The 12,500-nt window shown below is 43.3% G+C and overlaps 2 protein-coding genes across 3 annotated transcripts in view; one reads left to right on the top strand and one right to left on the bottom strand.

Moving 5' to 3' along the window:
- LOC123503809 overlaps window positions 1–3,920 on the bottom strand; it is a 31,263-nt gene extending 27,343 nt beyond the window's left edge. Inside the window, exon 1 of the mRNA XM_045253842.1 lies at window positions 3,884–3,920. The gene's annotated coding sequence lies outside the window, so the exon portion shown is untranslated. The remainder of the gene's footprint in view (window positions 1–3,883) is intronic.
- The window catches only part of LOC123503808 (G-protein coupled receptor dmsr-1-like), a 39,440-nt gene that overhangs the window by 19,317 nt on the left and 7,623 nt on the right, over window positions 1–12,500 (top strand). For both annotated transcript variants that reach the window (XM_045253840.1, XM_045253841.1), the window contains exons 2-5: window positions 6,040–6,235; window positions 9,587–9,870; window positions 10,172–10,417; window positions 11,454–11,738. In XM_045253840.1, the coding sequence (XP_045109775.1) occupies window positions 6,061–6,235; window positions 9,587–9,870; window positions 10,172–10,417; window positions 11,454–11,738 (990 nt within the window). In that variant the 5' untranslated portion in view covers window positions 6,040–6,060. The remainder of the gene's footprint in view (window positions 1–6,039; window positions 6,236–9,586; window positions 9,871–10,171; window positions 10,418–11,453; window positions 11,739–12,500) is intronic.

The raw sequence follows: 12,500 nt of genomic DNA, 5'->3' as shown, positions 1-12,500 counted from the left end.
TTGCACTCCCTCTATCATAATTATCTTCATAACATTACCTCCATCTAACCTTTACATCGGTCACTAGGCACGGATATATATATATATATATATATATATATATATATATATATATATATATATATATATATATATATATATATATATATATATATATATAGCCCTCCTTCTCCTCCTCCTCCTCCTTCTCTTCCTCTTCCTCTTCCACCATCAATCCTGTCCCCATCTCCTGCCATTACGCCTCCATTAATCACATGTGAAGTGAAGGAGCCTTGTAATTTTCCCTATCTCCGATCTACCCTCCGTCAGTTCCCGCCCTTCCCTCGCCTTCCGTAGAGCTTCTAGATCCTAATGACGAGAGAAGCGCAGAATTGACCCAGAGATAATGAAAATCGAAGGTACAGGCGGTGTATTAGCTAGAGGAAATAAGGAAACTGTTGGAGAAGGTTAGTGTCCAATTAAATCTGTCTCCTCCGGCCCTACGTGTTCTCTCTCTCTCTCTCTCTCTCTCTCTCTCTCTCTCTCTCTCTCTCTCTCTCTCGTATATGATTAACGGGGTTTTTAACGTGCGGTTTATCAATAGAGTGTGTGTTTTCCTTTTGTTAAGCTTCAATCTGTTTTATTTACTTCCTTGTTCATTTTTACTTCCCAACAGACCAAGAAGGGGAAGTCAATATTCATTTCTAGTATTTGGTTTAGTAGTTTTAATGAACTTGATTTATAACAATCTTCTCTGTGGTTTGTTTTCTGTCAACTAATACTACCAAGACTAATAGGGATGTTGCTTCTTACTACACACACACACACACACACACACACACACACACACACAGTAAAGAAGCAAGTGGGAGCTCGCCGTGGTACAGTGGAACCATGTGTGCTTTGGTGTCCGAGGGGTCTCCAAGCGCACGGGTTCGAATCCTGTCCACGGTCCGAGTGTAGGTTGGGCTTCCTCACTCGGGGCGGCGGTTTCCAAGCGGGTGGGCTTTGAGATAGGAGGTACCCCAAAAAAATATCCCCTTTACCCCATAAATTCCCATGAAAAGCCCGTGAAAAATAAAGTTATTCGTTCCATTTGTATTCTTATTAACACAGCAGGGTAGAAAAGAAGCCAAGGATGTGTATATGCAAAAAAAGTGTGTATGTATAGAAGAATAGGCAAATAAACCCCAAACCAGATCCCTAACTCAAAACAAGGACTTTCAAATGATGTCACACGCTTCACCATCACCTTCTCTCCCTTCCCTTCCCTTCCCTTCCCTCAAAACACACGCACACATAAAAAAAAAAAAAAAAAGAAAATAGAAAAAAAAAGTCAAATTCCATCAGAGGTTTGGAAATTATACGCTAAAAAAAAAAAAAAAGGGAAAATGTTGCAGTGGATTCAAAATGTTTAACTTCCTCACAGCTGACTTGGCAAAGGATGAGACTTAAATATCCAGCGACAACTTTTTCGTGGGGGGATTGATCGTGGCATTTTTGTCGCAGAGAGAGAGAGAGAGAGAGAGAGAGAGAGAGAGAGAGAGAGAGAGAGAGAGAGAGAGAGAGAGAGACAGACAGACAGACAGACAAACAGACGAGAGAGAGAGAGAGAGAGAGAGAGAGAGAGAGAGAGATCGCATGGACTGGTTCCGTTTGAGGGAGACGAAAAGGATGATAATGTATAGCGAGGAGAAACACGAGAGGAAAACAAGAACGAGAAAGAGACGGTGAAGGAGGAGGAGGAGGAGGAGGAGGAGGAGGAGAAGGATGAGGAGGAGGGAGTGAGATAAGACAAGGAAATGAAACAGGCGGAAAAGGAAGAAGGAAATGAACTGCAGGAGGAGGAGGAGGAGAGGAGGAGGAAGAAGAGGAGGAGGAGGAGATGGAATGAGGGCGAGGAAGAAAAACAGAAGAGAAACAAGTCAGGAAACGAGCTGATTGGTGCCTTAAATGTAATTGGCTCTGCGCGTGTGTGTGTGTGTGTGTGTGTGTGTGTGTGTGTGTGTGGTTAGGTTAGGTTAGGTTAGGTTAATGATAAAAAATATACGCTTTTATCCTGGTTAGGTTAGGTTCATAATAGTAAACAATGTACGCTTTTATCCGAACAGCAATACATACTGAAAATATACAACTAGGGATGGCGGGGAGGCTAAACCACTTCAGTACTTTGCCGTGTTTTCATATTGATTCATTTGACTATTTAGTGATTTTACACAGCTTCAGAAACTTATGTGGGGATTAAAATAGTGAAGACTGTGGCCATTAATCTTCTGACCTCTATAGACCCTTCCCACCTCTAATGTCAATGAAATGGTCTTATCGTACACAACTCTCATGGTGAAAACGTGTCTCAGTATCGAAGGGGGTTAAGATTAGCTCGCTATTCTAATGGTTATGTAGTAAATCTTGGTTAGGATAGCCAGAGAGATACTTTAACCCCTTCAGTACAATGACGCATTTCCATATTCTGTTTACTATAATGGGGATTTCATACAGCTTCAGAAACTCATGCGAGGGGGATTAATGTAGTGAAGACTGTGGCCATTACACTTCTGACCTCCATAGATGCTTCCTAATGTCAATAAAACTGTCTAATCACATCCAAAACTCATAATAGAAATGCGTCCCAGTACTGAAGGAGTTAATTTCGTTTTATTTTGTTATTAATCATTCAGTAATTAGATAGCTCGGCGGCTTATCAAAGTTGAATATTAATGATAAAAACCGTTCATGCTTAATTAACTCTATTGGTGGAAAAAAAGAAGGAAAGTCAATTAAGGTATTTAAACTTCACGAGTCAATTTCTAGTTTCGACTAACAAAAGATATGCATATAATTTTCATCTTAACCCTTTGAATACCACGACGCATTCTCATATTCATTTTGGTAACTATTTGGCGAATTTATACAGCTTCAGAAACTCATGTGGGGGGTTAAAATAGTGAAGACTGTGGCCATTAATCTCCTGACCTCTATACATCCTTTACAATATCAATAAAATGGTCAAACTGTACACAAATCACAAGGTAAAAATGTGTCCCGGTACCAAGGGGGTTAATCTGCTTTATATCAATAGTTAGTTAGGGCGCCACACACGCAGTCACACAATGTACACATAACACGCCTCTTTGCACATGAAGTAGCGCAACATACACTATCCTACAAGAATGGGAGAGGGTAAGCAAGGAGATCTCCAAGAAGCAACCAGGCCTTCACGTGATGCGCTGTGTAATGCTCGCAAGGCAGATTTACGAGGCTCATTCTGGCAAGCTGCGGGGTGTTGCAAAGTGGACACGCTGCACCTGAGATTCTGTTAATGATCTTACCCTGATTTTTGTGTTTAGACCCCGTATTCATAAACGGCTTGCTCTCTCACCACGGCAAATTTCCAAGGCCACAGAGACGACTAGCCAGGTTTTTCAAGACAGTTTCTCTTTTCAGTGAACTAGAAATCTTTCCAACCCATCGCCAGGATCATAAAATGCCATTAACCCCTTGAATACCATGTCGTGTTTCCATATTCATTTTGCTTATCTATTTGGTGACTATACAGCTTCAGAAACTTGTGTGGGGGTAATGAAATAGTGAAGACTGTGGCCATTAATCTTCTGACCCCCATAGACCCTTCCTAATGTCAATAAAATGTTCTAATCGTACAGAAAATTAAGGTAAAAATGTGTCCCTGTATTGAAGGGGTTAAAAACACGAGTATCTTCAACTAGAGCCTTTGAAAACAGTGATTGTGAAAGAGCAAAGCGTTTCAGAATACAGACCTAGATTGTGCATTAACTAATATGTTTCACGGAGCCATTTGAAGCGAAATTGACTCAATTATCGCACCGTGATGGAGTTCGTGGTGATGCCGCGTGCGCCACAGCCAGTCTGCCATCTTACCACTTACCGTGAAGTGGTTGGCGAGGCTGTGATGTCGAGGGTGTATCGCCTAACACTGACAGTCTTCGGTGTAAACAAGCCACGTTGGTTCAGAAATAGTCTCTTGCCAAAAAGCACCACCGCCAGCCACAGTGAAACTCCAGAAAGTTGAACCTACTTTATTTGATTATCTGGTGGTGTCCTGCTGCAAGAGTCCACCACATCATACCACTACCACCGCCACACCACACCACACCACCACCACCACCGCTCCTGCTGCTGCTGATACTCTCATATAAACTCTATTATTCTTTTCTTTGACACTTCCACGATAATACGAATTGCGATAAGAGACATTGTATTTATTTATCTATTTGTGACATTAAAAAAAGACTATGAAAATGAATAATATGGAGAATCTGATCGTTTCCTGAGACAAACGTGTTGGTGTTAGTGTTGGTGAGCGAGAAGGGGAGGAAGATTGTCATTGTCTTGTCTGAGTTATTCCTAGATAAATGAAGCCTGAGGGACACTAGAATAGCTAAGAGGCGTGACGGGGCCTTGCGTGTAAAGTTATGGACTCAACCGCCACTTTTAAGGGAGAAGCAAACGATCTAATGGGAAAAAAACCATTGATTACTTAATTAAAAAGGAATATCTCTTTTAGCTTAGCATTTACTGGAATTTATTCTGTATTAAAAAAATACTGATTTCTTTGCTATAGATATAAACGCGATTTTTTTTTTTCGAAAGTGAAAGCTATAAAAGAGAGAATATACAATCATTTACAATTTGTGGATGGGGATGATCGATGGAATTAGGTAGCTTTGCTCATACAGAGACTGCCACCTGTAGGCCTGGCTGTCCCTTGCAGCTTCCTTCGTCTCTTTTGTTCTTATGTTTTAACCGTTGATAGAAAGCAGATTATTTTTAGTTAGATCTCTCTCTCTCTCTCTCTCTCTCTCTCTCTCTCTCTCTCTCTCTCTCTCTCTCTCTCTCTCTCTCTCTCTCTCTCTCTCTCTCTCTCTCTCTTTTGGTGCCACGTCTAGGTTCCATCTCTTTATCTAGCTGTGGCGAGAGAGAGAGAGAGAGAGAGAGAGAATGTTAATTAGATTTTTATATAACAACGAAAGCTGAAAGATTAAAACTCTTATTTCTCCTCCTCCTCCTCCTCCTGCTCCTCCTCCTCCTCCTCCTCCTGCTCCTCCTCCTGCTTTTCATTCACCCTACCCATTTTTTGTTTCTCATTTTCCTTCTCCACCTTCTCTTTCTCATCCTTTTTCATGTCTCTATCCTTTTACCTACTTCCTCTTTCTCTTTCCTTGTCTGCACGTTATTCCTTCGCCACGAATTGGAGAAAAACAACAACAAAATTTAATGTCAGGCAACACACTTATCTTAAGAGGCTTGCCCATTTCCCTAGTCGCTCCCGGGACTTGAACCCAGGCCCTCTTGATTGTGAGCCGAGTGTGCTAACCACTACATTATGTGTGTGTGTGTGTGTGTGTGTGTGTGTGTGTGTGTGTTGTGATGGCTGTAGTGGCGTGGCATATATTGTTAAGAGAGTGGTGCTGTAAATTAGAGGGTACAGGAAATAGTGCACAAGAGAAACGAAGGAAGAAATTAAGCAGTGTAGCAAAAGAACGTGATTAACCTTTTCCATAAGTAGCAAGTCGGTATTTTTACTTGACGAAGGCTTATAAACACCTTAAAAATAGCATACCCTTTAGCCGACAGTATAGCAAATAACGCACTAGAGAAACGAAGGGAAAAATTAACCAGTGTAGGAAATAAACGTGATTAACCTATCCATAAGTAACAATTTAAGCTTTTTTACTTGAAGGCTTATCTTTCCATCCGAATTAGAGAGTACAATACACAACACATTAGGGAAACTAAGGGAAAAAATCAACCAGTGCAGAAAAAAAACGATTAGTCCCTTCAGTAGCATAACACGTTTCCATATTCCTTCTGCTTCCTATTTGATGACTTTAAACAGCTTCAAAAACTCCTGTGGTGGGGTTAAAACAGTGCTCTCCGTAGACCCTTCCTAATGTCGATAAAATGGTTTATTCGTACACAAAACACGTGGTATAAATGCCTCCCAGTACTGAAAGCGGGGTTAACCGATCCATGAGTAACAAGTTGGCGTTCTTACCTAACAAAGGCTTATCTTTCCTGCAGGAGTGACGGAAACACACAGCCATGGAGGGGAACATGACGGATATGGTGCTAAGGCTGCTGCTGACGGCGATGGAGAAGATGGGCAAGGATACAGACCCCGAGATGCTGGCCAGGTTTCTTAACACTACAGACAATATCGACGGTGACCTAACAGATGTACATTCCGAAGCCTCGACGCAACAATTCTGCCGGTTTGGTGATTGTGACCCGAAGCATTTAGTTGGATTTCCTCGTTTTTCTCTTCCCTTTCCTTCTTTTCTTGATCTAAGTCGTGTTTCTTGGTCTTGCTTTCTTCTCTTTGATTCTCTTTAATGGCTCGTGTTCTCCTTTTTCCGTTTTCTTTACTTTTTATCTTGTTTTTTTAATCAGTTTTTCTTCCTTTCTCCTGTTTACGTCTCTCTTTTTTTTCGTATTCATTTTTTTTTTTCAGCTTCTCGTTTTCTTTTTCTTATTTCCTTCCTTTATCCGGCACCTCTAACTCCTTCTCCCTCCCCTCCTTCCCCCACCTCCTCCTCCTCCTCCTCCTCCTCCTCCTCCTCCTCCTCCTCCTCCTCCTCCTCCTCCTTCTGTTTCTCCACTTTCTTCTCCCGTTCCTGCTTCTCTTCATCAGAATTCAAAGCAACGCACCTATCACCACAACACACGCCGTCACCACCACCACCACCACCGCCACCACGACCACCACCACCACAACCGTTCCATTTCAACCATTGTGTCGCCTTCCCACATTCACCACAATCCAGCGGCAAGCGAGGCACAGAATTCCACTGGACAGAATGTAAATCAATGTGAAAATGGACTTGAACTCACTCTGAACTCTCGAATCAATCCCAGAAGAGCATTTGAACGTCTAGCAAACTCAACTTCTTCTTCTTCTTCTTTTCTTTCCTTTGGTGTTCTAAGTTTTTTCTTCTTCTTTTTCTAGTCAAGGACGCTTCAAGTGACTTTCTATGTAGGTGACCAGGAATTCATACGTTGGAGGAGAGATTTTGAGTATCATTACGCTCTCCTTTCTGGAAATCTCACAGCCACTACACTTAAATGATCTGACATGCCCAAGATTTTTTTCTACTTTTTTTTCCCAGTGTGTGTTTCAGCTTAAAGGAGGCCGAGAGAAGCTTAAGAATGGCTAAGACTGAGGCAACACAGAGATTTTTCACCTACTGATTTTGAGCATCATTACGCTCTCCTTTCTTGAAATCTCACCGCCACTGCATTCAAAAGCATAGTAATAGTTGAAGTTACACGTGTTTTAGCCCCTTCAGTACCATGACGCGTTTCCATATTCATTCTGCTTACTAACTGGTGATCTTACACAGCTTCAGAAACTCGTGTGGAGGATTGAAATAGTGAAGACTGTGGCTATTAATCATCTGATCTTCATTGACCCTTCCTAATGTAAATAAAATAGTCTAATAGTAAACAAATCTCAAGGTAAAAAATACGTTCCAGTACTGAAGGGGTTAAGAGATTTTATTGCAGATTAATAAGATTTCTGCATAATTTACAAGACGAATGCTCTTCAGAACCTGAATAATCTCTTTGACCTTTGAAAATAGTCATAATGAAGAGCATAGCGTTTCAGAATACTGCATGAACAACAACAACGAAAACAAAACACCCAAAAACACCCAAAAAACACCCCAAACACCTCAAAGCACCAAAAAAACACACCAACAATAACAATAGCAACAACAACACGAGACTATAAGTACATCAAAGTATATACAAGACGCGTCCTTGCTAAAGAAAGTCTTGTTGGGGGAAACTCAGGCACAGATAATCAGGATTTATGTCATACCACCACCACCACCACCACCACCACCACCACCACCACCACCACCACCACCACCACCACCACAAACATCACACCCCTCCTGCTAGATGTGAATAATTTTTAGTGTCACAAGGTTATGATCAGTCTCTCTCTCTCTCTCTCTCTCTCTCTCTCTCTCTCTCTCTCTCTCTCTCTCTCTCTCTCTCTCTCTCTCTCTCTCGTGATAATGAGTGATGTAGTTCTGAGTGAAATTGAATATATACTTTATCTAATTGTCTATAAATTGACACTAAATAATCTCTCTCTCTCTCTCTCTCTCTCTCTCTCTCTCTCTCTCTCTCTCTCTCTCTCTCTCGTCGGTAACTGCCCAGCATCCTTCCTTTCCTTCCTTCTCCATAGAATTTCATCCATTATCTACCTCCCTCCCTCCCTCCCTCCCTCCTTCCTTCCCTCCCTATACACGGTTCCCTTCATTAACTACCTCTCTCTCTCTCTCCCTCCCTCGTTTCCTTTCACTTCTACTTATCTTCCATTCCTCTCCTTTTCTCTCAATTACCATACAAAAGTTTCCTCCAACTAGTGATGCCTTCCCTCCCTCTTTTCCTTTATACTTCCATTCCTTTCCTTCAACTTGTCAGAGGTGGGAGGAAAGAGATGGAAAGTTTTCTCTCACCACTCATATTGTCTGTCTTTTCTCCCATTTTTTTCCTCCTTTTCCTTTCCTCCATTTATCTGTTTCTCTCCCCTCTTTCTCTGTCATTCTTTCTCTGTTATCTCTCTCTCTTCTCTCTCTCTCTCTCTCTCTCATTAACAATATTTTTCTTCCACCTTCATTTTTAGCTTCCATATTCGTCACCTTTCGTCTATCAGTAATTTCCTTTTTCTTGTTTTTTTCCTTCTTCCTTCTTTCTTCCGACCTCTTGCTTCCCCTCTCTGTCCAGCCAACCTTCCTATCTTTTTAACTTTCCTTCCTTCGTTCGCTTCGCCGTTTGCTTCGTATCGGTTTCGAGAAGTGTCATAAGGCCGTCTCGTTACGTGGTTCGTTGTGCCGCTGGGAAAAGAATGAAGGTGCGCGGCAGGTTAAGGTGTGGATAATGAACTGAGGCAACACAGAATGACTCGCAGCTTAGGTTATCTCACTCGCTAACCAGGAACTGTGTTGAAAGGATGAGGGAGTGTAGTGGTAGTGGGTTAGCATCATGTGTGGTAGTAATTCTTGGTTGAAATGACTGTACTGTATGTGTTTCATTGTTATTGGTGTTGCTATTACTATCACTACCGCCATCATGACCATCACCACCACCATCACATTCACCACTGCCTCTCCCTATTCTTTCCAGCCACTCAGCTTTAAGACGCACACACGCACACGCACAGGGAAACTTTTAATACCTGATAAAATAATAGGTCATTCTTTTTAATAAGGATCTTTATCAGGAAAGAAAAAGCTGCTGTTATTGTGAGAGGAATGACTCTTAGTGTACTATATTTAATTCTTACAGACATTTAACCTCTTCAGTACCATGACGCGTTTTCATATTCACTCTTGCTACTATTTGGTGATTTCATACAGCTTCAGAAACTTAGGTGGGTATTAAAATAGTAAAGATTGGTCATTAATCTTCTGACCTTTATAGAACCTTCATAATGTCAATAAAATCGTCTAATCGTACCCAAGATTTAAAGCAGAAGTGCGCGCCATTACTGAAGGTATTAATATTCTTCTCCTCATACCACCGCCGCCCACCACCACCACCACCACCACCACAGACTTCAAGGAGCCGTACAGGTGGTGGCACTATCGGCTGGCGGTGAGCGTGGCGGTAACGGGCGTGGTCACCAACCTGCTCAATGTGGTGACCCTGACGCGGCCCTGCATGGCCACTCCCACCAACCTGCTGCTACTGGGCCTGGCCGTGGCGGACCTGCTGGTGGTGACTGAGTACATTCCCTACGCGGCGTCCATGCTGGTGGGCGGCGACAGTCTGGTGGAGGCGCGGGAATACGCCCTCTACATCATCACTCACGCCCACTTGTCGCAGGTGTGCCACACGGTGCGTATCTTTCACCTTACCAACCCAACATTGCCAGCCATTGGTCCACGCTTGCCTTGCCTTGCCTTGCCATATCCTGCCGTCTATTCCCACGTCATCCCATAAAGAAGCGACAGTCTTAACCAAGCAAACAGTGCAATGTAGTATAGGGAGGCACGCTGAGGACAGGGCTGCTCTGACCGTTATTATCAACACACACAAACTGTTTTCTTGGCGGAAGTCTGGCGGAGACAATTAGGTTTTATATCCTGACCCAACACACGTGTGGGAGGTATAACGCATGTTGACCCACGTGCCGCAGATTGCTATTTGGCTTACGGTGTCCCTGGCTCTGTGGCGGTGGGTGGTAGTGTGTCGGCCCCACGATGCCATCACCCTCTGCACCACACCTCGCGCCCGCCGCCTTCTCCTCGTCGTGTACTTAGCCTGCCCTGTGGTCTCCATCCCAACGTTCTTCCTGTACACAGTGAAGGAGATTCCAGTATCGGAACACAACCCCTCCAAAATATACATCGTCGACATGTCTTCCAATAAACTTCTGAAGGAGGTGAGTGGCCAACAAACATGCGCTTTTCTGCTTGCATGTGCGGATATCTGGTGTTGGAAGGCACGTGATGAAGCTGTCTCAGGGTAAGAAAAAGGCGCACGTGTCCAAGATAAAAACATGTAGGTATAGTCTTGTTTCTTCTCAGTTTATTTTTATCTCAGTGAAAATATTTGGAGTTCTATTTCCTTGAACGGGACGGTAGGAAATGCTCTAGGTACGACTCAACGACTCAACAGCACTCCACGTCACGCCAGTAAGTGAAAACACGACTCGGAAAATACTTGCAATGTTTAGAAATGATGAAGATTAAACTATTTCCCCAACCCATTATTTTAAGCACGATAACGAGGCCAGCTTCCCAGAAAAAGAAGAACACACATGGACATATACACATACACGGAAAAGAAGATAAAAATGAAGGTTGCTTCATGGAAAAAAAAAAGAGATAGAGCAAGAAAAAACCGAACTAATTACTTTGACAACTGAAAGAGAGAGAGAGAGAGAGAGAGAGAGAGAGAGAGAGAGAGAGAGAGAGTGTTTGTTTATGAAGTTACATGCTGAAAATAGTGAAGCATTCCTAGTTGATTATAGTAATGCATGAGGGGGGAGAGGGGGGATGGCAGCAGAATCAGGTTAGATAAACGAATGCGAACACTGAGCAGACGTCAAGTGAATATTGAGCACAGTTCAAACATTTACATATATTCGTACTTTATGTTGAGTTTCTGATATGGTTTTTATTTGGCGTCGCTGATCCCTGGTACTTGACAAGGTAGCATGCTTGGCCACCTGGCACCTCACGGCAAGCACACACAAATGCACGTCCCGGAGCTGCGTGGCTGTCCGTCATAACCGTCCACTGAGGGAAGGGAATATCTAACTTGTCCAGAAGAAAGTTTTCCCTCCGATTTAACAGTGTAAAGACTCCAACATGCGTAGTTTTGCTCATGTTCTTGTTGGTGTTGCTGCTGCTGCTGTTGTAACTGTACTGGTGGTGTGCTCTAATTGTAATGTTGAGCCTTTGGTGGTGTTGCAGATCACGCTGTTGGTGTACAGTGTGGTGGTGAAGCTGGTGCCATGCCTCCTCATAACACTCCTCATCCCCGCCATCATCCGCGGCATGTGGGTGGCTAAGAACCGGCGCCAGCGACTCCTGAGCCGCCACCACTCCTGCACTCCTGCTGCCGTGACAGTGGTTGCTACGGCAGCCGCTCCAGCCACCTGCCGCGGGACTCTGCTGCAGGAATCAAAGAGTGACATACAGAAGGATCCTCAGGGCGGCGGCTCCTTAATCAACGGGAACGTCACCGCCAAGAAAGCAGTAAGTATCTCTCGCAAGTCATCTCTGGTTGTGAAGCGTAAGAGACGGGAGCTTGTATTGCAGCACGCCAGGCTGATAGGATGCATGCAGTCTCCGCCTCAGCGCAGTGCGAGGCCAGGACTGAGGAACATGAATGCGATGCTAAGCTATAATGGCCCTTTCTCTGATGTACGTCAGGAGGTAAGCCAATATCATAGCGCAGATATCTTCCAATCCTATCTGGTAACCTGGATTCTCACTCTACCAATGAACGCAATGTGATTCACGGATAGGCACGCAACATATTGATAACACACTGCCTGCTTACTCTCTCTCCCTTCTAAGCATTCCACTTTGCTTCTCTACACTCCTTCTGTCCCTTAAAATTAACAAGAATCATTCAAAATAGCTTTTTTCTGAGGCTGCAACACAATTAAGGAGTTTTAACAGGTTTAAGAGAAGTTGCTATGAATTAATTTCTGAGACAGAGTATTCCAATTAACTAACAAAGCTCGTTACTGTTATTAACGGGGTAACTTTTTGAAACTGAAAAAAAACGGTATGTCCACTTAGTATAATGGAACATGCGATAACCACCACCATCACTACCACCTCTCTCTCTCTCTCTCTCTCTCTCTCTCTCTCTCTCTCTCTCTCTCTCTCTCTCTCTCTCTCTCTCTCTCTCTCTCTCTCTCTCTCTCTCTCTCTCTCTCTCTCTCTCTACAGTCTCACAACAAAGGAAGCAAAAGTCTCCCCATTCATCTCACCACAAACCCAGTCACG

This window comes from Portunus trituberculatus, chromosome 14 (genome assembly GCF_017591435.1).
Source record: "Portunus trituberculatus isolate SZX2019 chromosome 14, ASM1759143v1, whole genome shotgun sequence".
Lineage (NCBI taxonomy): Eukaryota > Metazoa > Arthropoda > Malacostraca > Decapoda > Portunidae > Portunus > Portunus trituberculatus.
This window is presented reverse-complemented; position numbering and strand designations above follow the sequence as displayed.